At 39.4% G+C, this 25,262-nt stretch overlaps 2 protein-coding genes across 2 annotated transcripts; one reads left to right on the forward strand and one right to left on the reverse strand.

Annotated features, from left to right (window-relative positions):
- The first annotated feature begins 316 nt into the window (after positions 1–316).
- On the forward strand, positions 317–13,148 carry myef2 (myelin expression factor 2). Its single transcript, XM_073464421.1, has 17 exons — positions 317–478; positions 3,081–3,283; positions 4,034–4,086; positions 5,052–5,059; positions 5,160–5,253; positions 5,979–6,170; positions 6,260–6,413; positions 6,499–6,548; positions 6,628–6,688; positions 7,759–7,869; positions 8,385–8,444; positions 8,568–8,657; positions 8,782–8,877; positions 9,057–9,116; positions 10,957–11,135; positions 12,552–12,603; positions 12,765–13,148. Exons 1-17 carry the CDS (start codon positions 369–371, stop codon positions 12,926–12,928), a joined length of 1,737 nt encoding a protein of 578 aa, XP_073320522.1. The 5' UTR covers positions 317–368; the 3' UTR covers positions 12,929–13,148.
- A 1,168-nt stretch (positions 13,149–14,316) lies between these two features.
- slc24a5 (solute carrier family 24 member 5) lies at positions 14,317–22,167 on the reverse strand. The gene is made up of 9 exons (XM_073465031.1): positions 22,011–22,167; positions 21,533–21,712; positions 19,647–19,730; positions 19,279–19,382; positions 19,044–19,144; positions 17,042–17,325; positions 16,755–16,961; positions 14,741–14,842; positions 14,317–14,657 (listed from the first exon to the last, which is right to left on the reverse strand). Exons 1-9 carry the CDS (start codon positions 22,165–22,167, stop codon positions 14,335–14,337), a joined length of 1,542 nt encoding a protein of 513 aa, XP_073321132.1. The 3' UTR covers positions 14,317–14,334.
- Positions 22,168–25,262: the final 3,095 nt, after the last annotated feature.

The raw sequence follows: 25,262 nt of genomic DNA on the forward strand, positions 1-25,262 counted from the left end.
GCATCCATCAGAGGGGTCGCTCTCTGCGCACAGTTACACAGTTGCTCACTTGCTAAACCCTGAAAGTGTCCACTCACCTGAGATTAATCACGTGCACATTCTTTTAAAAATGGTCCCATTATATTTGCGCTTAATCCTCGACTGTAATCTTCTCTATTCACCCAAGCTGCCCAGCAACATCTCCCAGATCTCGCGGTGGAGGTGAACCCTGTGCTACACCCTCCAGGGCGGTAGGTGGACTAAACGTTGGAGTTGTAATCCGCCAAAAAAAAAAAATCGCAAGGAAGAAGAAGAAGCCTCCTCACTGCACATTTTGAACTGCGTAACGACAGGGGCATCTTGCGTTGTGTTGGGCAAATAGAATCAACATGGCAGATGTTGTAAGCCTTGATGAGGAGCCGAAGCAAGAGGAATCTACTGCATCCGTCAAGTCCGAAACCGAGGACACATCCGAGGAAACACCTAATGGCGTGAAAACGTGAGTAAAGATGATGCATTGTTCTGTCCGTCCCGTCTGTGCAGCCGTTAGCTAGCCTAGCTAAGATGGAGTCCTGTGATGCTAGCTATTGTTAGCCAATAAGCCTCTGTCATCTGTTAACACACACTGTAGCTGCTAATTACCTTTTATGATATTTACTAAATTTGTAGCTATCTTGACGTCAAAGGTATGCTGTATAAATTCTAGCTGGACTCTCACAATTGTGCTCTCTCGCCATAGCTAATCATCGTGTAGTGGGTCAGCCTGACTGGCGCTAATCTCGACAACGTTAGTATTTTGCTAACGCTAAATGCCGAAATGAAACTCATGTGAAATAATAGAGTTGAACCTATTTTAACCCTTTAACTAATGTGATAATCAATTAGGCTTTACGTGATCTCAGATAACATTGTCAGCTAGCATTAGCATCCCTGTTATTCTCATTCAGATTTGACGTAACGTTTCATTGAGTTAAGCTTCCAATTAGCAGCGATGCTACACCGTAAAGTAGGCTTAATAAATAAACGACACTGGCTACCTTAATTATTTTTGCAAATTATGAATTTTTTGTCTATTGCATCAGTCATAAATACAATTATTTAATATATGAGTCATAAAGACTCTATTTCACCATACATTATTTATACTACAAAGGGGCACTATGTGGTCTTGGAGAAGAAATTAAAAATAAAATATGTATCATTTACAACATTAATTAAGTAATAATACATTATTTTTTTCCCCATAAGTGAATAAACAAGCTGTTCTCAGAGGGAAATAAGTTCCCCAGAACACTGTTTGAAGCTAGAAAGGTGGCAGGGTCCGCCACACATAAACAAAGTATAACATTGTGTTGTCCTTTTTTAAGGTCAGTTTGTTTATTCAGTCATGAAAGGGAAGATAGTTTGTTTATTTAATTTGTTTGGGCGTAAAAAAAAAATCAGCGAAAAAGTGTCAAACAAGTGTCCACCTGTATGTTGAATGTTATGTATCTTGATATTACACCTAATTGTTGGGAAAAGGTCAATTGTTCATCAATTAATCTGCCTTTACACTCACAGGAGCCTAAAAGTGTCCCAGCGTTACAGAGTTGTCATAGAAATGTAGTAGTTTTGATTTCATTATGTTACCTAATAACTAGGCTCTATGCTCAACTAATACTGGATTTTTGATTTTTTGAAAAAATAAATCTGATATTGATATATTGGCCAATATACACAGATGTTTTGCAGCAATCCCTCAAATATAGTTATCAAACACTGGTGACAAACGGACGCTGGATATTTTAAAGATTAAGAATCAACTTTCTTGTTTAACATGACATCAGTCCTACTGAAAGGGTAAACTTAACTAGTAATTTAATGATTAAAACATACCCCAAGAACCTTTTCTACATTACATACTGTAAAAACAAGTTTTCATATTGGACAACATAGCCAAGACTGATATATTTGCCACAGGCCGATAATATCCAACCAATATCTCAGTCGGTCGGGCTCTCCAAATAACCTTTTTGACATTTTTTTCCTCAAGGTAAGTAGTGCCATCAATGAAACGTCTACACCCCATTTACACCTGGTTTTAAAGTGGGGTCTTTACCTGGATAACACATAATTCAATCATACCTTTTTGTTTACACCTGATATTTTAAATGCGTTCTTATTATCTTCATTAAGATTCGATCTCCGTCATCCAGAGCAAAACCTGCTCATGAGTAATTTGAGGAGGCAAATCAGTCCCAGACTCCTTTTAAAAAAAAAATCAGTTTTGTAAGTTGCTGAGCGGGGAGAAACTTTATAAAGTTAGTGAATCACTGTCTGTGACGGATTCCTAATTATTCTTCCGCTTTTCTAAATTCTGCAAATGCAGTATATTAATTTATTTAAAAAAAATTATTACAAAAATAAATAAAATATTGTGTCAGTTTTTCCAGTTATGTTACAGGACTGGGATGTTGGCCACCCGGTGACTAATCGCCTTGTTAACAGCAGATCAGCTGCACAGATGAGTGCAACACACATCTTGGCACATCTTTTGGCACTCTCATGGCACAGAAGAGACATATAATCAGGAATATGGTGTCTCTCTTTTAGCCTTGTTGCTCGCTTGCTCTCAAAATTTTGAACAACCTATATTTTTGTTAGCTGAATACAGTTATGTTGTGTACGGATACTAACACATTGTATGAAATGCGTTTACACCTACCTGACATTCTAAGTGCTGTATCGTAGGCAACTGGACTTGTTTCTAGTTTCTTGAAGACATTTCACCTCTCATCCAAGAGGTTTCTTCAGTTCTGAGATCGAAACACAATGCAGGTCAGATGACCTCAAGATGTGGTCAGGCAGATCTGATCGAATCCTGAGCACTACGCATTTACACAGTTTTTCCTTATCTGGATAACTTGTCCAGACACAGACTGCATTTTAATACCAGGTGTATATGAGGTGCTGTTGAGCTGTCCCACTCATTCTGTGTGGGAGAAAGTGTTGCTTACAGGTGAAGAAAATACATAACACACAATGGGTACGTGCTATTTCTCACAATTATTGACAGGTCTGTTAGATTTGTTCTCTGACTCGCAGCTTTGTGCATTTTGTAGGGATGCTGAAGAAACTAAGCCCCCCAAAGAAAAGCATGATGGTAAAGAGAAGTCCTCTGGGAGCCGACGAGGAAACCGTTACCATCCCTACAAAGACAAACACAGTGGAGAAAAGAAGGGTGCTCATAGGAACCGGGTGTTCATCAGCAATATCCCCTATGATATGAAGTGGCAGGCAATTAAAGATCTAATGCGTGAGAAAGGTAATGTCCCCAGTGATGGGAATGGTGTCATCCCTTCTCTCTAGCTCCTCAGCTCATTAGAACTTCTTGACCCTTTTTCTTTTGTTACCAGATGGAGCATCCTGCTTCTAGCAGTAGTCATTTAGTTTGTAGCTTTCTCTGGATAGTAGGGAAGCAACATAGTGTGCTATTAGGTCATTGGAGTTTTAATAAATTCTTTTTTGGATGGACACCAATTTAGTTTGGGCTGATATGTCTGTGAGAAAAGGAAGATGAACTTAGTTACATTGTCACTTGTTTTATGGCATTGTCAGCTCCAAAATGTAACCTCAAACCATCAGTAGAATTGATTGTTGAATGATTTTGTTGCATCTGTTGAAAGGTGAATCTTGATAACATGAATGAAATATTGTAATGTTTTTACTCTCTGAATTATGGGGGTTTTAAGAAGCCTTTTGAAAGGTCAACGGACAGTTTAAAACTTTCAACTGCTATGAATGGAATCTGTTGACAAACTGATCATGTTGAAGTCTTTTGAATTTCCCAGGTTTAACGTAGCTGTGTTTCTCTCTGGCCTTGGCCTTTGGGTGTCTCAGTCACTGCCCAGAAAGGCATGGTGTTGTCTGGTGGGATGTTGGTCTGGGCTGACTGTTGATCATTAATGGGACATTTCCATCAGTAGCGGCATTGCCAAGGCCACCGGCGACTTGAAGACTTGGTGACTTAAATTCCTTTGTTCTTTGGTATTTTTCCTTTGTATGTCTCATGTAGTTGGTGAGGTTACATACGTGGAGCTCTTTAAGGATGCAGAAGGAAAGTCAAGGGTAAGTGATGTGGCCAACTTGCTGCACGAGGTTTTAAATGCCCTCAGCAGGCTCTTATTAATCCAGTGCTCTTATAGGTTCTGATCCTTTGGGTCTTACCAAGTTACTGAACTGGAGATACTGTAGGTTGTGTTTAGAGCCTGATAGATGGCTAATGATTGATATTCATTTGAAAGGGAGATGTCCTGTTGATTTTTTGGAAAAGTAGTCTAATGAACTCTTCTAAGAGTACACTTTTGCTTTTGTTGTTGTTATTTCAATTGGTGTTAAAGTTTGTTTGTTTGGCCATTTTCCAAAGGGAAATGTGGGTTGTGTGATTTGTCTTATTGATTGACCCTCATGGCTCAAAATCATATTTTGAAATTTTGTTATATGACACAGCTCTCTCTTCAAAGGAACAAAACAGTCTTCAAAGATCCTGTAATGTTTTTTTTTTTTTTATTATAGATGTAAAGGTGGACCACACATTTTTTCTTTATTGCAGTCCTAAAACTGGTTCATCCCAAAAAATGTAAATTTTTATATGCTTTTTTTTTTTTTTTTAAATCTTGCACCTTGGTATTTGTGTCCAGTTCAAAACAATACAATGTTTCAGTTAAATTACAATGCGTAGGTATCTTTTAGTGTCACATGTCTTTTAAAAAACCTGTCCTAAAATGTACACTATTATTGTTTATTTGTTTTTAAACAATTAATTGTCAATGTTGCTTCAGATAATGGTAAATAATATGTTCTTATTAGTGTTTTAATCTTGTTTGTAGTAGACATAAACACAACCAACAACCTGCTGGCTCAAGCCAGTGGGCAAGATATGGCCAACATGCACTATAGAAAATACTAGAAGCATGTTGATACATTAGATTTATAATGTTCTCGTGATTTGTTTCGATTCTAACTGTATTTTGTTCACTCCCTCAACTTTGGATGTGTGCGCTACCTGAACTCCTATGATGCCCCCTGGTTAGGGCTGTGGGTAAGAAACTACCTCACTTTCTCAAGCATAGAACTTCTTTTTTGTAATCTTTCACTTGCGTGGACTCCTGATTCTGACTCATCTCTCCCTGATTCAACAGTGTGGTGGAGTTCAAAGATGAGGAGTTTGTGAAGAAGGCGATAGAAACTATGAATAAGCATGACCTGAGTGGAAGGCCACTGAACATCAAGGAGGTGAGAACAACAAACTAAATTGTTATCTACCAAAATCACAACTTTTCTTCTTCTTCTTCTAGCTTCTAGAAGTAAATGAAATAGGTTTTTCCTCCACTATTTTAGATGCATCTTTCCTCAGAGTAGCAGCAGATTTCAGTTTTGTTTTTTGCATTGCATTTGTCTTATCTACAATGTGTATGACTTAAGAACAGGTGAGAAAAGCTTTTTCCAGATTTTTACGTCTGTAAAACAGGTGGAAAATGGTTTTGGCAGTTACAAAAAAATCAAAGTGATGATGTAATACACATTTTTCACCTGCTAACAGAAAAATATGAGGAAAGAAAACTGCCAAAACCAATTTTTACCATGTTTTTTCGCTTTTGCCTCCCCGGGCTTCCGTACACAATACTTCCAGCGACAAATGATTATACATTTCCGTATTGTCTTTGACAATGCTGATGCATTTTCTTTCACATTGCTTGTGGATTTTCTGCAGGTTTAATCCATTCAAGGTCTGAAAAACGTGTAACTGGTCACAAATCATTGTAGCTTTTATTACAACAGAATACATCTTTTAGTGAAATTTAAATTTAAAATGGACAGTGGAATACCCCACGTTTAACACAATCAGGTGTGGAATAGCATTGTACAGTTGTTAGTGGACAACGATTACCTGATTGATTCATCATGATTGTCTTGATTTGGCTGCTCAGAAGTAAACTGTAATGTAATTCTTATTTAAGGACCCTGATGGTGAACATGCTCGGCGTGTGCTTCAGCGCATGGGAGGAGGTCAACAGGGAGGTCGCGGGCAGGACATGGGGCCTGGCGGGATGAACATCCCACCCTCCATTGCCAACAACCCTAACATCCCACCTGACGTCATCCATGCTCTGCAGGCCGGACGACTTGGCAACACAGTGTTTGTGGCCAATGTGAGGACACAGTAATAAACAATTTCTTACTATAGCCAGTCATGATTATTCATGTTCATTAAAAATGGTCATGTCTTGTTGTTTTACAGCTGGATTTCAAGGTGGGCTGGAAGAAGTTAAAGGAGGTGTTTGGCATGGCAGGTGTGGTGAAACGAGCCGACGTCAAGGAGGATAAAGACGGAAAGAGTCGCGGGATGGGAACAGTGACTTTCGAGCAGTCGCTAGAGGCTGTGCAGGCCATTTGTATCCTTCAAAACTGAACACTAAAATAGAAAAAAATCAATGCTTTACAATTTTACTGTGACCTTCCCCTTGACTCTGGACTCAGCCATGTTTAATGGACAGATGCTCTTTGACAGACAGATGCATGTTAAAATGGTATGTTATTTTTATTCATTATATAACTTCAGCTGTACAGGATGAGAGCATGAATTTTTACTTTTGCTGTGTTTTATAGGATGAGAAATCTCTTCCCCCTGATGATTTCCGTCAAGTAGAAAAAACACCTCAGTTACCACGTGAGTATACTATCAGCACACTGCATGGTGGTTCATGCTTAACGACATGATAAAAGAAGTAGTGGTTGATACAGCAGTTAGGTATTAAGAGACTTGCATGAGAAGGAATTCTTCTCAGCATTTATTTAAATGGCAGGTTTTTGGTGTAAACACAGACTGCAATTAAATTGACTCTGGTGACAAACATTATTTTTGCAAAAGAAATAAGTTTGGTTTATTGGAAAACATTAATAACTTGGAAGTAGTAGTCTAGTGAAAACCCTTATATCAAAAGACAGTCAAGTGGAGTTAGAGTATGTGCCCATGCCACGGTGTGCTTGTTTATTAATGGAATGGACAAAAGTCTGATGTCTGCACTGAAAGTTAAGACATGTTGCACCAAAATAGGATATGGAAATACTGCACAAATAAAAATGGTATGACACATGGGTGGATAAATAACATCTTTTATACCTAAAGGCAATGTCTGTATATGTTTTAATGTAAAGTATGCACTAAGCCAGGGCTGCCCAAAGTGGGGCCAGTGGGGCAAATTCACGAGGTTTAATTTGACCCACCAGATGTTCTAGTGAAAGTAATGCAAAAATGAATTAAAGAGATTGTAATATGAATCCGTTTATGCTGTTTAATACTTTGTGAGGTAATAGTGCTCTCTAAATATGTAGGACAACTACTATGTAATCACTTTTCATAGCTTGGGGATGGTTGACAGAGTGACACTGTCAGGAAGTCAGTTAGTTAAGGGGACTTCAGATTTAGTACAATTTTCTGGAAAAATATTAGTACAGGTGTTTGCCTTGGCCCGTGGCCCACCATTAAATTTTAGTTAAGGGAAAATGTTGCACCCTTGCTCTAAGCAGTACATCTTACTTTTGAATTGGTGCTTTGCACTTGCAATAAAGGATTATAAAATTAAATGTGTCTTTTTTATCTTTTTATAAACTGCATTCTATAAGTTCCTGGGAAAGTCTGTGATGATGAATGTCAGTAGCATCAGTGATTATTTATCTAGCTTTGTTTAAATTTTTCTGCGGTATGAAATCAATTATTTTCTTCTGTTTTCTGTGTAGGTGGTCTAGGTGGTATTGGCATGGGACTGGGGCCAGGAGGGCAGCCTATTAATGCCAACCGTCTTAGCGGCGGCGGCGGAGGAGGTGGAATGGGCTCCATGGGGCCTGGAGGTGAGTCACCTCTGAAATATTTTTATCAGTGTCTTCAGTTGTGTTGTGCACGTGCAAATGCTCACGTGGGCTGCTACAGTACATTACATACAATGAAATGAAAGAAAATGTTTATCAAAGTTAATCAGATACATCTCCACTAGCTGGTCATCACGAGTAGCACAAGGAAGCACTGATCAACAACTCTGAACATCATTCTGTAATAATATTCCGGCAAACCTTATGTACACAGTTAATGTGTAAACCATTCAACCATCAAGTGTTAGCTGACATTTTCACGGCTCATCTTTTGTTCCTGCAGCAGTGGGTTAAAGAGATAAGAAAGGTAGCGCTCCTCCTTACATGACTCGGATGTGACCTACATTTTACTTGAAAGCACCTTTTTTTTTTTTTTTTTTTAACAGTGAAAATCAGACCACACACAATGTCTTTCCATGAATATATAATATACCCATTTGATGTAAATAGATATAATGTGTGCTTTAACACGATCTGACTGACATATTCTGCCACAGGTATGGATGTTCCAGGTTGTGGTGGAATGAACAGACTTGGAGGAGGTAAGGTTTTTGCGAGTACATGAGTTTCCCTGTGAAAGCCATCATCATCTGTTTGTGGAGGAATGAGAGACTTTTGTTCAAACTTGGTGCTGCATCTAACAGGAATGAGTGGTGGTGGTGGTGGTGGTGGTGGTGGAGGCGGTGGTGGTGGCTTCGGGGGCATGGACACCATGGGCAACATGGGCGGCTTTGGAGGGAGAGACATGGCACCAGTTGGCAGGATGGGAGGTAAGAGACTGCATTCACTCCTACTGGGTAGAGGTTTGTTCTGGGGTGTTATTCTGTAAATGGGGAGAAGAACCTTTGCACTGTCCCTATCTTAAATCTAAGGTTACATTTTTTTCCTGTTGAGATATGTACCGGTCAGGGATGGGTGGAATGGATCGGGACTTTGGCCACAGTGACATGCCAATGAATCGAGGATTTGGGGATTCTTTTGGTGGAATGGGTGAGTGATACTTCTGTCATAGGATTTCATGCAAGTAGTTTGTTGGGGTGTTCAGGGGTTGCCTTTTTGTCCTCTGTGGTGGTCTGTCTATAGGCTGACTGATTCTCTGTATGCTGGTGTTAAGTTATGGTGTTACGGTCTAATCTAATCTGCACTAACTCGCTTTATCTACTTTTTAGGTGGAGGTTTTGGAGGAGGCATGGGCAGTGGTGGCATGGGGCACATGGGGACTGGATTAGGTACATTAAATATTCCATCCACTGTTTTTCTAAATCTGTTAAACATCAATTCATCCTCTATAGGTACACATTACCTTTGGGGGTACAGCTCTAGCAGAGCCATGGGGCCTCTTTTATTACTGTTGACTTTTGAATGTTTGTAGCCAATTATGTAAACGTCAGAATTTGAGGTCCATGATGCAGAAAGTCATTGTGTGTCATGCCTTGGTGAATAGGTAATAAGGAGGGCCAGATGTTTGAGAGACTGTCCTTTTTTCAGATGACCTCCGTACAAACATTGGCTCTGCTCTTGTGTTGTCCTTAAACAGACCATGAAGTCCCGTACACTGGTGTATGATGCATACTGCAGTTGGATCAATAGTGATTCACATTGGGACAGACAGTGTGTGCATGATGTTGTGCCCACAGTTGCAACAAAAAGACTATTTGCCAAACAGTGTTTAAATTGAAATTTTTCAAAGCTCTCCAGCAGTTTACTTCATAATAATGTGGCTGAAGTAGGAAAAGCGGTCTGCATTGATCTTTGAATTAATATAGATTGATATGATTCTTGCAGTGTCTGCTGTCCACAGCTGCTTTTTGCTAGAGCTGCAATGAAAACAAAATTAATCACCAGCTATTTTTAAAATCAACTGATCAGTTTGAGTAATATATTAAGTAAGAAAAGACAAAATTCCCTGATTCCAGCTACTTAAATGTGAATATTTTCTGGTTTCTTTTCCTCCCATCATTTCATTGTGGAGACATTTGAGGACAACATCTTGGTCTTTGGGAAACAGTGGTCAACATCTTTCCCCATTTTCTAACATTTACAGATCTAACGGCTAATTGAGAAAATAATCAGCAGACTGATTGACAGTGAACATAATAGTTGCAGCCCTAGCTTATACTGTATGAAAGCCATTTGGAGGGAGCAGAACAGCTGTGTCGACAAATCTGCAGCCTCTCATAAGAAGTATTGCACCAGAGCTCAGTGCCATCGTGTACTGCCATCTTCTGTGTTTACCCTGATTTAAATCACATGCAAATGATACCAGACTGCTGCAGAACAGGCCCATACAATTATACACACATCAGAGTGGGCGGTTAAAAATTGGCACATCAGTTTATAGCGGCCCATCAATTCAGTGGGTCATTGTGCCCTTGCTTCTCACGTTTTGTTCGTGAAAAGCATAACACTGTCGTTTGGCTGCAGATATGTGTTGCTTTGCCATCATCTAGAAAACAGTAGGAATTTTCTCTATCATTTGTTTCCATTTGTTGAACAATTGTTGTCATACCTCACTGTGAGCAATGAGACCAGTGATGTCATTGACAGAGAGTTTATTTATTAATCACCACACCCTCTGATTTCTAATCCACTTGTGCACTTTGCACTGTTGCTATTTGGTTTCATGTATTTGTGCTTGGAGATGCACAAACATCACTGCACCCAGTGCCGTCTGCTTTGCATTTGACGCTGCACACTTCAAAATGGGGCAGTGCACAGAATGGACTTCCTTGTTGAGTTTGTGATTAAGAAAACAAACTTGTCCAAAGTCTGCCTTTGTGTAAACAATGTTACAGTGACATTGGGCTCTCTGACAGCTCTTGTTCTGATTTAATGGAATACTTACATAGTTTAACAGTGTTTATGCAGTGTTTAATGAAGAGCTATGTGTCATAGTGAAAGGTATTGTAATGTTAGTGTATGGCAGTTTCAGTATGCAAATATTGTCTTAAAATGTAATTAATATAAATCCGTCATAAGCTAGAATAACCTCTATATACAAACCTGTTCAATACATTAGTTTAAGTTGTTTACTCATTACAAGAGTGTGTGTGTCTATGTGTGTTGCAGGTGGTGGAATGGGCAGCATGTCGATGGACCGGATGGGCTCCAGCTTTGACCGTATGGGCATGTCAGGAATGGACATGAACCGTGGCTTTGGTGGCTACGGAGGCGGGGGCCACATGGGTGGAGGCATGTCTGACAGAGGCTCTGGCTCCAAAGGAGGCTGTCAGATCTTTGTGCGAAATGTAAGTGTGGGCTGGATATGTGACAGCTATGCTAGTATAGAGAATTGGAAGTGTATTAAATTAGATGGGAGAGACAGAGCCACTTAATGACTATTTTAGTAACATTTCTCTATGCGTTAATGCCCAAGTATAGATCGAGGTTTTAATGGGATTCAGCCCATGCTTGTTATTAGGCCTGTCGCGATAATCAATAAATCAATTAATCTAACGATAACAAAAAATGAGGTCGATAAGTTTTCTGGGGTCGATAATTTTCATTTATCAAAGACACTGGATGTCAAGAGAGTTAACTCCAGTGCATTGATCTTGACTGATTACTCGCGGTTCCTTACTCCTCCGTGGAGTGAACCATCTTGTCAATCACTCACTCTTTGTCTGTGTGTGTGTGAGGGGGAGGGGCGGGTCTCCTGGCGTACACAGTGCAGCATGCGAGACAGGTGAGGAATGGAGATAGAGAGAGAGAGAGAGAGATTTGGATGACAACATGGAGTTCGTTGCAAAGCTAAAATCAACGGCGGATGTGTGGGAGCACTTTGGATTCAAGCCAAATGACCGCGGTGAGCAACTAAACCTGAATGAGCCAGTATGTCGCATCTGCCACAAAACGGTGGTAACCAAAAGTGGTAACACAACTAATCTGAACCTGCATTTGAAGCACAACCATCCCATGCAGTATTCCCAGCTTGGAAAAAAACACTGCTACCAAAACTACAGAGGGGCAGTCTCCGTCTTGGCGACAGGCCACCATTAGTGGTGCGTTTGCTAAGCAAACAAAATATAAGCGTGACAGTGCTAAATGGTGCGCACTAACAGACAGTGTAGTTCGCTACATTGCACAAGAAATGCAGCCCTTTAATACCGTCGAAAAGCCGGCATTTCGGCAAATGTTGTTTATTTATAGTTTCAGTGTGGTAAGGTTTTTATTTAAGTTAATTTTTTTGAGAGTCCATGTCATTCATTGTTATTGGTTGTTTTGTTTATTTATTTTGGATATTTGCAATGTCTTTTTATATAACAATTACATTTTAATTTAAAAATAAATGTTCATTGATCTTTAAAAGGGGTGAATTTGCATTTTTATAGAACATCATTATATTTGAAAAATGGTACCTAAACGACAATATTATCGTTTATCGCAATAAATTTTGGGACAATTTATTGTCCAGCAAAATTTGTTATCGTGACAGGCCTACTTGTTATGTATTAATGTAATAATGATTCTGTAAATGAGTTTTTTACAACTGAGTTGTTTGGATGAATTTACTGATGCTGTACTTTACAGTAGAGTTAAGCTGTTGGCGTAAGCATAATAAGCTCTTTATGACGTATTTGTTTGACATACTTTACCTTCCTCTTGCCTCAACTATATTCATGTTGTCAAATGTATTGACTGAATTTCTGATTTCTGTGTTGCAGCTGTCCTATGACCTGACATGGCAAAAGCTGAAAGAGAAGTTCAGTCACTGCGGTATGTCTTTGGCTTTAGTATGAATTACTCAGAATGTATTAAATCTTAATTGCTTGATTTACAGAACATTAATGCCAAAATGACAGATTTACCACTCATCAACACTTTGTGAAACACTATGATTTCAGAAATCTCTCATCTCTCTTTCTTGTCCATTGCAGGCCAGGTCATGTTCGCAGAGATCAAGATGGAGAACGGGAAGTCAAAGGGCTGTGGAACTGTGAGATTCGACTCTCCAGAGAGCGCCGAGAAAGCCTGCAGGATGATGAATGGAACCAAGATCAACGGCCGAGAGGTGGACGTCCGCATCGATCGCAACGCCTAGAGCTTTTGTAGAAGTCCTGCTAACACACTTCCACATTCAGCCCTTTTGCCAATGATCTTTTGTTTTGTTTTAAAAACACAGTTACTTCATATCTCCATGTGTCCACAGTTTCATTTCTTTTTTTTCTCTTTTTCTTTTGTTTATATATACTACATAGCTCTTTTATCTTTGTTTTGTAAACCCTTTTTAATTTGAACAAATAAACTTCTTAATTTTTAAACCTGGTGGTTGTAAAGTCTTGTGGGATCAAAGTCTGGAAGTTGTTCTTCACATTGTGTAAACTGAGCCTGAGGTGTTTATCTATAAAGCATTATGGCTCAACACTGCCATACGGTGGCTTCCAGGAAGTGGGGAAATTCCATATTAATGACGAAGGCAGCAGCAGTTGGAACAAAGTGAGAACAGAGTTTTTTAGGTGTGGTGTAGAGCTGCAACGAGTAATCGATTAGTTGTTAAATATTAAACTGATGGCCAACTATTTTGATAAGTGATTGAGGACGTCATCTTGGTCTTTGGGAACCACTGACAGTTTTCACCATTTTCTGACATTTTATAGACCAAGCAACTAAAAGATTAATCAAGAAAATAATATACATATTGATGGACAATAAAAGTTATCATTCAGCTGTAGTATGGTGTCCAACAGTAACCACAGGAAGCTATTGTACGTCCCAGATCTCTGATTGTTGGTAGTTTTGTCTCACCTTGCATTAGAAAGTCACTTGATTGTACTGCATTGATACAAATCTAAGAATGGATCAGTGTCTTGAGTCCATATAAGCTTTGCAGTAATCTGTAAACAAGTAAATCTATTTTTACTTTCTAGATAAGAAAAGAAACATGAAAAGTTCTTTGTTTTTGATGCTATTTGTGGCTCTTTCCCCCTTCCTCTTTGCCGACGGTAAGGACTTATAAAAGGGCTCATAAAACCTTATCAGTGTTGCGTAGTTGGTGCCTCTTTGTCCCAACTCACCCACCGACCTAAAAGGAAGGACAAGGCCACGTGATTATAGTTGACACCTTTTTTATTACTTGACTCTGACCAGTCAGTTCTGGATTTATCTGAACTCTGCAGTCACTCCTGTGGTGGCACATTTTCTGTTTATGGTTCTTGAGTAAGACAGAAGACACCTCAGAGCTTGATAACAGGTCTTCTTCATATAAGGCGTCTGGTCTGACAGCTACACAAACACAAGAGAGTGATCTTTGGCACATTTCCACCTTTAGTGACATATATATTATCATCCTCTTCTTGAGATGTGACCAGCACATGTCTGTCATGGCACAGTATCTTTAACGGTATGTAAAGGGGACAAAACTTCCTTGGTTTGACATTCTAGGCTTGACACTTGTGTTTTTGTACTGTTAGTCTCAGAGGATATGGCTTCAGTCCTCGGGAGGTCAGATCAGTCACTGCACAGTCTTTCAGGATTATTCCCAATAATCCCCAGCTCATACAGGATGGACAGAGTTGCAAAGAGGATGTAGCAGATGAGAGAAACGATTCCCAACTTCCAGTCCAACTTCCATCCGTTAATGTGAACGGATACAAAAAGGAAGACGATGGATAGGAGGAGCGTGCAGGAAATGAAGACCAGCCCAGTGCTGTTGACCTCTACAGGGTTGTTTGTGTCCACAAAGGCAGTCTTGATGAACCAAGGCAGGCCCAGGCAGAGCATGTCGAAAACATTGGAGCCCACAATGTTGGACATGGCCATGTCAGCTTTCCCTGATGAACAGAAAACATGTTTACATACTGGGTTTAAATCTGTATTCACACAGAACACAACAGAATGTGACCCTGCTGTTTACCTTCTCTGGCCACCATCACACTGGCCACAGTGTCAGGTATACTGGTTCCAGCAGCGAGCAGAGTGAGTCCCATAACTGTATCAGGGATGCCGAGGGTCTCACCTGCATAAACATAACAGCAGTGAGCTTAAGAAGAATAATTTTCTCAACCCATAAAGGTACGCTTCATCCCTCAGTTTATCACAAACATGGAGATACAAGGTGTTCACTTGACAGGACAAAATTGCACTTTCCACCACCGCATAATGGTAACAAAAAAATTGAAAAGAGTCTGCCTCCTCCAACAACATCAAGCAAGTAAAGACCATCAGCTGATACCGACCGTGGTTACAGGGTTAATAAATTATCACTGGAGGCAGGGCTGTAGCCAGGACTCCCCCAGCAGAGCCCACCCACTGAAGCAAATATCAAGTAGCCACTCATTTAGCTCTGTACAATTTCTGAGCATTTGAGAAAATACAGGTATAACATTCTATGTTTCAGTCAACATTTAACTGTTTTATTATATGTACTGTAAATCTTTTCTCTTACAATATGTTCTGGTGCCAGATCTGTAAGTCTGGTGGCAATCTCAGAACCCATTGGCCCCTGTCTCTTGGGACAAAGGCTTATTGGTTCTGCACTTCCGGTGTAGCCAGTATATAACTGGATAGCGACTGTACGGGCCAAAGACTTTCTTTTCTGTGCACCAGTCATATTTTTCAGTCCAATTAGCAACTTCAGACGTGAAGATGGATGCGCTGAAAAACACTAAAAGTTTCATTGTCTTCAAGCGATAGCCAACTTGTTCGGCCTCTTTTGTTCTCCACACATACCAGACGTGATCTGTCAATAGTTGTTGGACCACTAACGGATTACAAATGGAAACCAGAACACTTCCGGTGCAAAACTCTTCTCTGCATTTATGTTAAATGGACTGTATTTATATAGTGCTTTTCTAGTTTTACCAACCACTCGAAGCATTTGCAACAGAAGTCAACATTAACACACTGGTCGCAGAGCGTACCGTGCAAAGCGACTCCTGCACATCAGGAGCAATATCCATTTATCCAATAAAAATTTACACAATGATGGAACCGCTCCCAGTGGCTGCTTCTGTTCCAGTTGAGGGTTCAGGGGCGACTACTAAATGTCTTTAATTTCTGTGTAATATGTGTGTAATTCTTGAGTGCACACTTCTTTTCATGTCACTATACACTACCCCATTATCAATTATCAAATTTGTAAGTACATAACTGTGTGTCCTCAGTGGTACCTATGATTCTGATTGGAGACCATTGTGGGAAAACCTCCTTTCAGCTCCTATGGAGTCCAAATTTTAACCTCGTATTTTGAACCAACACTTCCAATGAATCATGACCATCCTGCCTGTGCACTGTAACTTAAATCATCATCGTTGATGCAGATGGAACAGAGAAACATTCTCAGTCACATACTTCACGTTTGTACCTTTTCGGTCCCATGCCTGCTCTTATTTAAGCCTTAACTCTCCTCGCATGTGAGTCTATCTGACGACTAGGGGATAATAATCTCATTATACTTCAGTAGACCTGCCACCATCACATGATGAAGCTGCCCTTTTGGCCTGATCCTAGGTCAGTTTCATAGTTTACATCTCTGTTGTGGATGGGTGGGGGTAAAGCTGTTCTTGGACCCATGCCTGTGGGTCGCTCTGTATGTACACGCACAGCTCACATGACGGTGTTTCCTTCAGGGTGAAGCAGGCTGTAATCCTGCTGCGGCTCGGCAGGCACATGGCCCACTGGAGCTACAATAACCCCCCTCTTAACTTTCCAGGACAATGGCATCTCAGGAATTAGCCAGCAGACCAACATGTGATTCTACTCTGCGAATGAGACATTTCTTCTCACAAGTTTCAAACACTTGTGATCCACAGAGGCTCTATAACCCAGTGAGCGAAGCCTGATTTCCACCTGCAGCTCAACTGCAAAGACGAAGGAAATGAACTGATTCTAACACAAGCTCATCATGCTAAGTTCAGCAATGATCTTACCGACCACAGTGACCATCCACACTAGTATGTATGTGAACCCCGAGATCCAGACAGCTGACATGAGGAAGGTTATCATGAACCATTTCTTCCAGAACCTTCTCCTGCAGTCAGGTATGGTCAGGAAGAGCAGGGTGATGATGGGCAAGGAGAGAACCCAGAAGATCCGTTTCAGGTCGCTCTCCGGCACAGCAAACACACTTTTATGCTCTGCTGGATGAAACATGTCAATGAGTAGATTCTTAAAACATCATCAGGGGGTCATAGAGGTGGAAACATACTGAAAATACCTTCAGGAATCTCATTGAGGCCATGCAGGCTGAGGGACAGGTGAGAATATCCCGAGTCGTCCTGGAAGATCCCGCTGTCTGTTCTGGACCGACTGTGGACTCGCAGACTGGTGACGTCGTTCCAGCCCATCAGAGGCTGCGTCTCCGTCTTCTCACCGGATCCTTTACCCAGACAGGTGCAGCAGGGGCTCAGCTTCCTCAGGACAAACTCACTGATGCGAAGGTCGAAGCACAGAACTATGATGTAGACGACGTAGACCATCAGCAGACAGGCAGCGTCATACCTGGAGACAAATGACACAGTTTGAGCATTAAGATTCATTTAATGACCCCCGTACAGATTTAAGCATTTAACAGTAGACATGTACCAATCCACTTTTTTCAGTTCAGATTGTATTTTGCATTTTGCTGTTTAAAAGTGATGGGGAAGGAAATTAAGTAATAAATAAGCTTTAACAAAATTATTAGTTTTTTGTTTAATTACATGTATTTCACTGATTATCAGTTATAGTATAAATACAATTCATTGCCATACTTTTTGAACCAGTTACATAAAAACTGCGGGTAAGACTGCAGAATCTGTGGGAGGTTAAGGGACTGAACTTTGGACTTGGCTTGCCTTAACTAAGGACTCAACTCGACTTGACACAACCTGTGACTTGACTTGCATAAGAAAAAATGACTTGGGAGTTACTTGAGGCTCAGACCAAAAGACTTGAGTCAGATGCTATAAAATGCCAGAAAATTGTGAAAAATGTTGATCGTTGTTTCCCAAAGCCCAAGATGACTACTTCAAATGTCTGTTTTGTTCACAACCTAAAGATATTGAGTTAACTGTCACAGAGGAGGAAAGAAACCAGAGTAATTTGACTTTTTTTTCAGTAATCAATTATCAAAATAGGTAGCGATTAATTTAATAGGATGAATGCTAATTAATTCATGGTTGCAGCTGTAACTAAAATATCTCCAACCTAAGGACTCAGTTGCAGTGGTATGTTCACAGTCCAGCACAAGACATCTGGGGACTACTTGATATCTTTATAGACACTTTAATTACTGATTAAGTAATTAATTTGTGCTGCATCATTTTGACTATGGGCTTAAAACTGCATTATTACATATATTCATTTTCTTGATTATGGAATCTGGACTAGTATGTGGATCAGTAGTTGATATGAGATGAGTGAACTACTTCAGTAAAGGCACTTGATATTGATATTGGATCTGATCAGTCCCACTCTAGTATATAGTCTAAATGCAAGGTCCACTTAGTAAGCTGTTGTTGGAGCTTTTGACTAAAATCCCATGGCCTACTTCAGAGAATACAACTTTATCATGTGACCTAAGTACAGGACCTCGGCCATGTGATAACATCTGAGCAAGTCACTTACAATATCTAATCAAATGGATGTCGCTTTTAGAAGATTTACAACAGAAGACATACAGTTTATAAATGACCTCAGAGAGTGTTTTGTGTCAATCAGGTGATTTTTAAAATAGCTTTTTGCAAGAATCATTGGATGAGACTATTTTGGAGTTGTTTTCAAAGTTTTTGTTTGTTTTTATGACAGTTTGGTTTTGTTTTCTTTTTATTTCCCAAGAAAAAATGTAGTCCATCTTTTACGAGGTTCTGTATCCTGATCACAATAAAGCTGTGCTCTTTATCAGCTCATCCTGTGTTCCTATCAAATAAAATTAATTCCATTGCACATGAAATTCTTTCATAAACACTGAGTGCTACTGCAATCACTGTGTTTATGATGTGATGTTGTAGGATTTAAAGGACATTTACTGCTCTGCACTGTCAGTGTAATAAACGTCAGTGACTCACTATTGTACAGTTGTTTTTGTGGTCTATTTTTTTTTGCTTTCGGTGTCGCAAGACGCAATAAACAGCAGGATGACTTTGTGTTTTATAACCACCTTACATGTACACAGGGTAAGGTCTGAAGATCAAGTAAATACATCCTGATATTGTGTTAGTGCAAACAAATGCACTCACCAGTACACCTTGTTATCTGAAATGATGGCAATAACAGCAGAGACACTGATGCCATATGCCAGGCAGTCTCTGAACAGAGGCCAACAGGTGAGTCGCCCTGCCTGTTAAACAAAATAAACAGTTTACAGCTTAAACAACACAGTATATACAATGATTCTTCTGCTTTGACCCAGAAAAGGTGAAACTTTATGTACAAGGTGGGTAATCTTTGTCTGAATATTGTGTCAGACTGTACCATAGAGGCCAAGAGTCCACATGCAGCACAGATTCCTAGCAGGTTGTAGACTGCCGATCCCACGATGGTGCTGACCCCGATGTCTCCCTTTGTCACAAACACACCTGAAACACATGAAGAGCACATATTAGCTCTGAGGAAAGGGACGATGTGGACGCATTGATGAAAAAGCAGAGTAAGTACAAGCAAAAATAATCAAGTGCTGAGAGAAAAAATGCCCTAATAAAAGGCCACAGTCCCTCTCTGTTCCCATATGGCGGTGAGTCACAGTTCATCAGGTTGGGACAGTGACCCTGATGCTGCTGCTGCTGCTGCTGTCATCATCACCAACATAGCTGGTTGTAATTATTCTATTAATGCGTGATTACCCAGAAAGGCTGTGACCAGTTCAGGTGCAGAACTCCCAGCTGCCATAAACGTGGCTCCGGCTACATCCTGAGACAGTCCCAGACCTGAGAGAAAAACACGAAACACCAACAATACACCAGTTTACATGATGTGGACAAAATAATAGAGACATCTGATGATAAGCTGTCCAACAGTAAATTGTAGGGCCATGTCTAATGTATGAAATATATTATGATACAGGTATGTTATTCATCCACCCCCTGTAAGATTTTAATAGTTAAGCTTCTTATTACCGGCTACTCAATTATTCAATTAGTCAGTCGACAGTTTAGATCATTTTGATAATTGTTTCATTCATTTATTCAAGCAAAAATGTTGAATATATATCTACAATGTGACGATTTGCTGTTTGTTTGTTTTTTTAAGCCAAATATATTTTGGTTTTGGACCATTGGTCAGTCAAAACAAGATATTTGAAAATTTTTCACTATTTTGTAGACTTTCAAAAGGCTGAACAAATAATTGGTAAATTAATTGTACATTGGAAAAGTAATAGACAAATTAATTGGTGGTGAAAACAATCATTACTTGAAGTGTCCGTTAAGTTTGATGTCGGTATAATCGATGAGAAAGGTACACACATTGTAAAAAGTAGAAACAGAGTTGAAAAAACACGACCAAAGCCTGATGAAAGTTATCTCCAGTCATTACAATCCAACTAAACAAACTGTTCAATCAGCTATGCACATTACATATCATATTATTTATACAGGTTATATATTTACACAATCTGTCCACATATTTAAGTTTTCTTTAAAGTCCAATAACATCTTTGAAGTCCAATCCAAAACTATAATATCTGCAGTAGTGGAAGGCGTACTCAGATCTTATATACTTAAGTAAAAGTTGTAGAAATAGTCTGATTCAAGTAAAAAGTCCAACATTTCCAATTTCACTCAAGTGAAAGTTCAAAAGTATTAGCATTAAAACTTAAGCATTTAAAGTAAGGACTCATTGCGCAGAATGGCCTATTTCAGAATAATGCACAGTATTTTATATTCTTTTGATGCATCAATGTGGACCAATTCCTATTTATTTATATTTCACATATAGTACTTTTTATACTGTAGGGTAGCTTGTAGAGCCTGACCGATACTTGGTTTTTGAGGCTGTTGTCGATATTGGTGAGTTAAAAAATAATTCTGATATCACTATATTGACTGATATGTGCATATTCTTTGCAATGATCCTTGTGACAGAGACAGAGACATGTCACAGAGGCATGATATTCAACATAAATTAACATAAATAAACTTCAGACTGATATCAGTGCACTAAAAGAGGGAACTACACTGGGAATTTAATAATCATAAATTACCCCAAGCAGCTTTTACTGCATGATACATTATAATCTCCAAAAAAAGTTTTCACATCGGAGGAAATACATGCCAATACAGATATATCTGTAATAGGCTGATATCGTTCGATAATATCGGCTAACCGATATATCAGTCGGCTCTAGCAGCTTGTGAACCTCCTCCTGGGGATCAGTAAAGCTTGCAGCATTAATCTGAATCTGGAAAGTAACTGAAAGTAACTTATAGTATGTTGTCAAATACATTTAGAGGAGCAAAAAGGATTATTCTTGCATCTAAAATGTAGCAGAGTAGAAATATAAAGTAGCAGAAAATGGCGATACTCAAGTAAAGTGCAAATACTTCCAAACTATACCTAAGTACTTAAGTAAATGTACTTAGTTACTCTCTACCACTGAATGTCTGTGACTGCTGTGGCGTTTAAATAAAAGAATAAAACCAGTGCAAATGATCCATTTACCATCACTTATTAAAATAGCAATGTTTAATGATGCAATGATGACGCAAGCAAGGTATTTCACGTTACTCACGTTCACTGATTACTTCTAAGGAGGGCAGAAAGTAATCATCGCAGACTATCGCGACAGCCAGCAGCATGTAGAAGATGATCATAAAATAGATGACGAGCCCTCCATCCTTCCTCTCCTGCACCGTGAAGAACCCGCCGGGAAACTCTGAGGACTGTGGAGAGATACACTCTGTCTCATTCTCTGACACACACACACACACACACACACACACACAACATCACTGACAAAATCCGTCATAAAACAAGCATCTTGTTGCTGGAGACAGTTTGGAGTGTTCAGAGCAGTTTCACGGTGATTCATGCCAATCAGACATGAGTTTCACAGCTGCTGAGCCACAATGGATTTCTCACAACACCAAAATGAGCCGTGGCATTTATAATGACGCGTTAAAATCAGATTATACTAACAAAACAAACCTACCAAGGACTTTCGTCACATTCAAAACACCACAAACAAACACACACATTTAATGTCTTACCCAGAGCCCGACGCACCCTGGCAGAGTGGGTCCCCTCAGCTGATTGTGCTGTATATGACACAAGATGGACGCTGCAGTACAAAAATAATACAAATCCTAGAAAGTAAGGTATAAAATCTTTTCTCTTCTTTCTCTGCAGAGCTGCCCCCTTATTCATTGTCAATGCAGTCAGTGAAGTGGAATTAGAAATTACTTCTCCAGGGAGGCATGCAGTATGTTTCTTCAGCCTGACAAGCCTGCAAAAGATTAAATGTGAGCTGAAGCTGCCTGTGAGCGCTGCATCTAACACTACACTACACTACGAGCTGCACGCAGAGAGATTATTGGGGGGGAGAGAGCATCTTTTAAGGTCCAACAGGAATGGGGGGGAGTCATCACGAGTTGCGAGTCATTCCAGTCGAGTTGAACACACCACGGCCCTGAGGCGCATCAGGGGTGAATTTCAGAATGAAGCCACACAAACACACTCCTGTTACATCTTCACACGTGGAAAATGAGTTGTTTCTTCGCTGCTAACAGAATTATAACACACATTACACGCCTGTCAGATATAAAAGTGGGTAAAAGCAGGTTTAAAGTTGCGCAGGTCAGAGTTCACTTTTAAAATAAAAAATAAGTTGACCTTCATGTGCATTAGTGTCAGGAATAGAGTTTATCATTCAGCAGTTCATTTACTGATATGTTAGTACAAAGCAGTCGTTTTTGGGCCTGTAATATGAAGAAATATATGATTATGAAATATATATTAAAGTACAAGTAAAAGTAAATTTGACATATATGTGTATATATATATATGTATACTATGGGTTTGAATCTGATATTCAGCATTATTTTCAATTATTGGAATCAGTATTTGATTTTTCTGATCGCTGATAAATAAATAATTTAAAAAAAATGAGCTACTTTGGCTCTGATGCTGCAGAGTAACAAGTAACTAAAGTTATCAAATAGGCTAAATGTAGTGGAGTAACAGTAGAATATTTCCCTCTGGAATGTTACAGAGTCGAAGTAAGTACAGTACAAATACTCCCAAACTGTATTTAACATCTTCAAATAACAAGCAAGTGTTCACACACTTAACAAGGAGAAAATACACAACAAAAAATAAACAAGAAACAATCTAATAAGAACAACAACCACGCCCATATAATATAATATAATATAATATAAATCAAATCAACTTTAAAGGGGTTTAATCAATATATAACTTGAGTAATTCAGAAAGTCTCAAAGCACACAGTTTTTATCTGTGAATCAATGTCAATTCACACATTTAGTTATACGGATATAGCAGAAACATCATCTAAAGCAGGGCTGCCCACAGAGGGGCTCATGGGCCAAAATAAAATAAAATAAAATAAAATAAAAATAAATAAATAAATTATAATATAAATTGCTGTCATATTTTTCTGAGATAAAAATACACTTTAAATATGTTGGGTCACTAATTGTTAATTATTTTTTATAATCTGAGCCCTGCGACATGTGCAGGAAGTCAGTCAGTAGAGAGCTGAAGTCATGTCCCTTCTGGTGAACCACCATGGGACCTTATTTAAGAAAAAAATATATGTATGGTAGTGATTGGAGAGAGACAAATGATTCTTTAGAGCCCGTTTGAATTGTAACAGGAATTACATATATGATGATTGTCAATTTAAAAGCTCATTTTTCAACTCAAGAAAGTCTCAGTTTGTCATGAAACTAATATCAGACTGGATTAGAAAGACTACACATCCAACAGTTGTGTTAGTGACGTCATCACCAAAACCCATAACTGAAACCCTGTAGAGTCAGTCCCATAGGCTATATTAGCTATCTGACAAAACTGACAAACTTTCCTTTCACATAAGTGGAGCTAAAGGTCGAAAAGCTCCAGCAACACTTATAGTATATAGAACAACTTTATGAGACTGATGTGTTTCAGCTTGTTGCCTTCATCAGGGTCATTGAGAAACAAATTCCAAACAATATTTAAATAAGGCAGGTAAAGGCAAGAAAAAAATGATATATAGAAGACAACCAATCATATACATCCATACACATATCAGCCAATGGAGCAGCCACAGAGGGGCGCTGGTTGTGTGGTCATATGGCTTAATATAACTGCAGTTATCAATATGAGCAGATTTATTGTGATTTTCACCTTTAATTTTGAGGTGGCGGCCATGTTGGTGTGGGTGACGTATATTGAACGAGTACTAAATGTTATTTTACTATGTTTGTGACAAACTGCGACTTTCTTGGACCTGCATAATTATCTTTAAAATTCACAAACAATCATATTTGTGATTCATGGCACAATTCAAACAGGGTCATACATTTATTTTGCCCCTCTGAAATAAGGTACTCTGGAAGTGGTAAGACTTTGCCTGTTTATTGAGGGAACTTGGGACCCTAGTAATATGTAATATAGATGTTTGCTTTTGGCCTGTTGCCCCACATTATGGTTCAGTTTAGGCCGTCTAAGGAAAGAAGTTTGAGCACCCCTGATCTATAGATATGACATGTACATTGAGCTACAGTGTGTCAATACTGAAACTATGAGCTAGAAATTCTCATATTACAACTTTAATTAGACAAGTGGGCCAATCAAATTAACCTGTGTGACAGAGAGAAAGGGGTGTGTGTGCGTCCACGTTCTCACCACAACTCCTCACATGAGGAAGCTTGGTCAGGACAACGTGTGTGTGTGTGTGTGCGTGTGTGTGTGTGTGTGTGTGCGCACGTGTGCGGAGTGACGGGGTGTCGGACTTGCTCGGACATGCCCCAAAGTTTCCCCCAAATCCACAAACCAGGGAACGTGCGCACTACAAGACAGCTTCACACGCAGGAGACACTGAGCTGACGGACAGTCTGTGTCCACAACAGAGACAGGCCTGCAGGACAAGAGGTGAGTTCTTCATTGCTTTCGTTATGTTAACCACGCTGGACTAAATTGTGAAGTCTGCATGTGCTGGTCATGTTGCAGGTTGCATGGATGGAAAACACTGAGCACGAGCTCTTGAAGTTCTCTGTGAATGCCAATTAATTCCTAAAATGACTTGTTGGCATTTATATTGCATTAGTGCTCCCAGCACATCAGCTCATTAAGGCCGCACACGCTTCTCCTGTTGTGATGGATCACTGTGTCAAAACTGTGTTTTTTATGGTCCAATAATGGACAAGAGTGAGTAAATGGCGCCCCTGTGTGGAGTAATTAGTCTAGATTGTTTCTGTTAGGAAAAAAGAGAATTGAATAAACTTTATTGTCCA

The sequence above is a fragment of the Pagrus major genome, chromosome 4, assembly GCF_040436345.1.
Source record: "Pagrus major chromosome 4, Pma_NU_1.0".
In the NCBI taxonomy this organism is placed as follows: domain Eukaryota; kingdom Metazoa; phylum Chordata; class Actinopteri; order Spariformes; family Sparidae; genus Pagrus; species Pagrus major.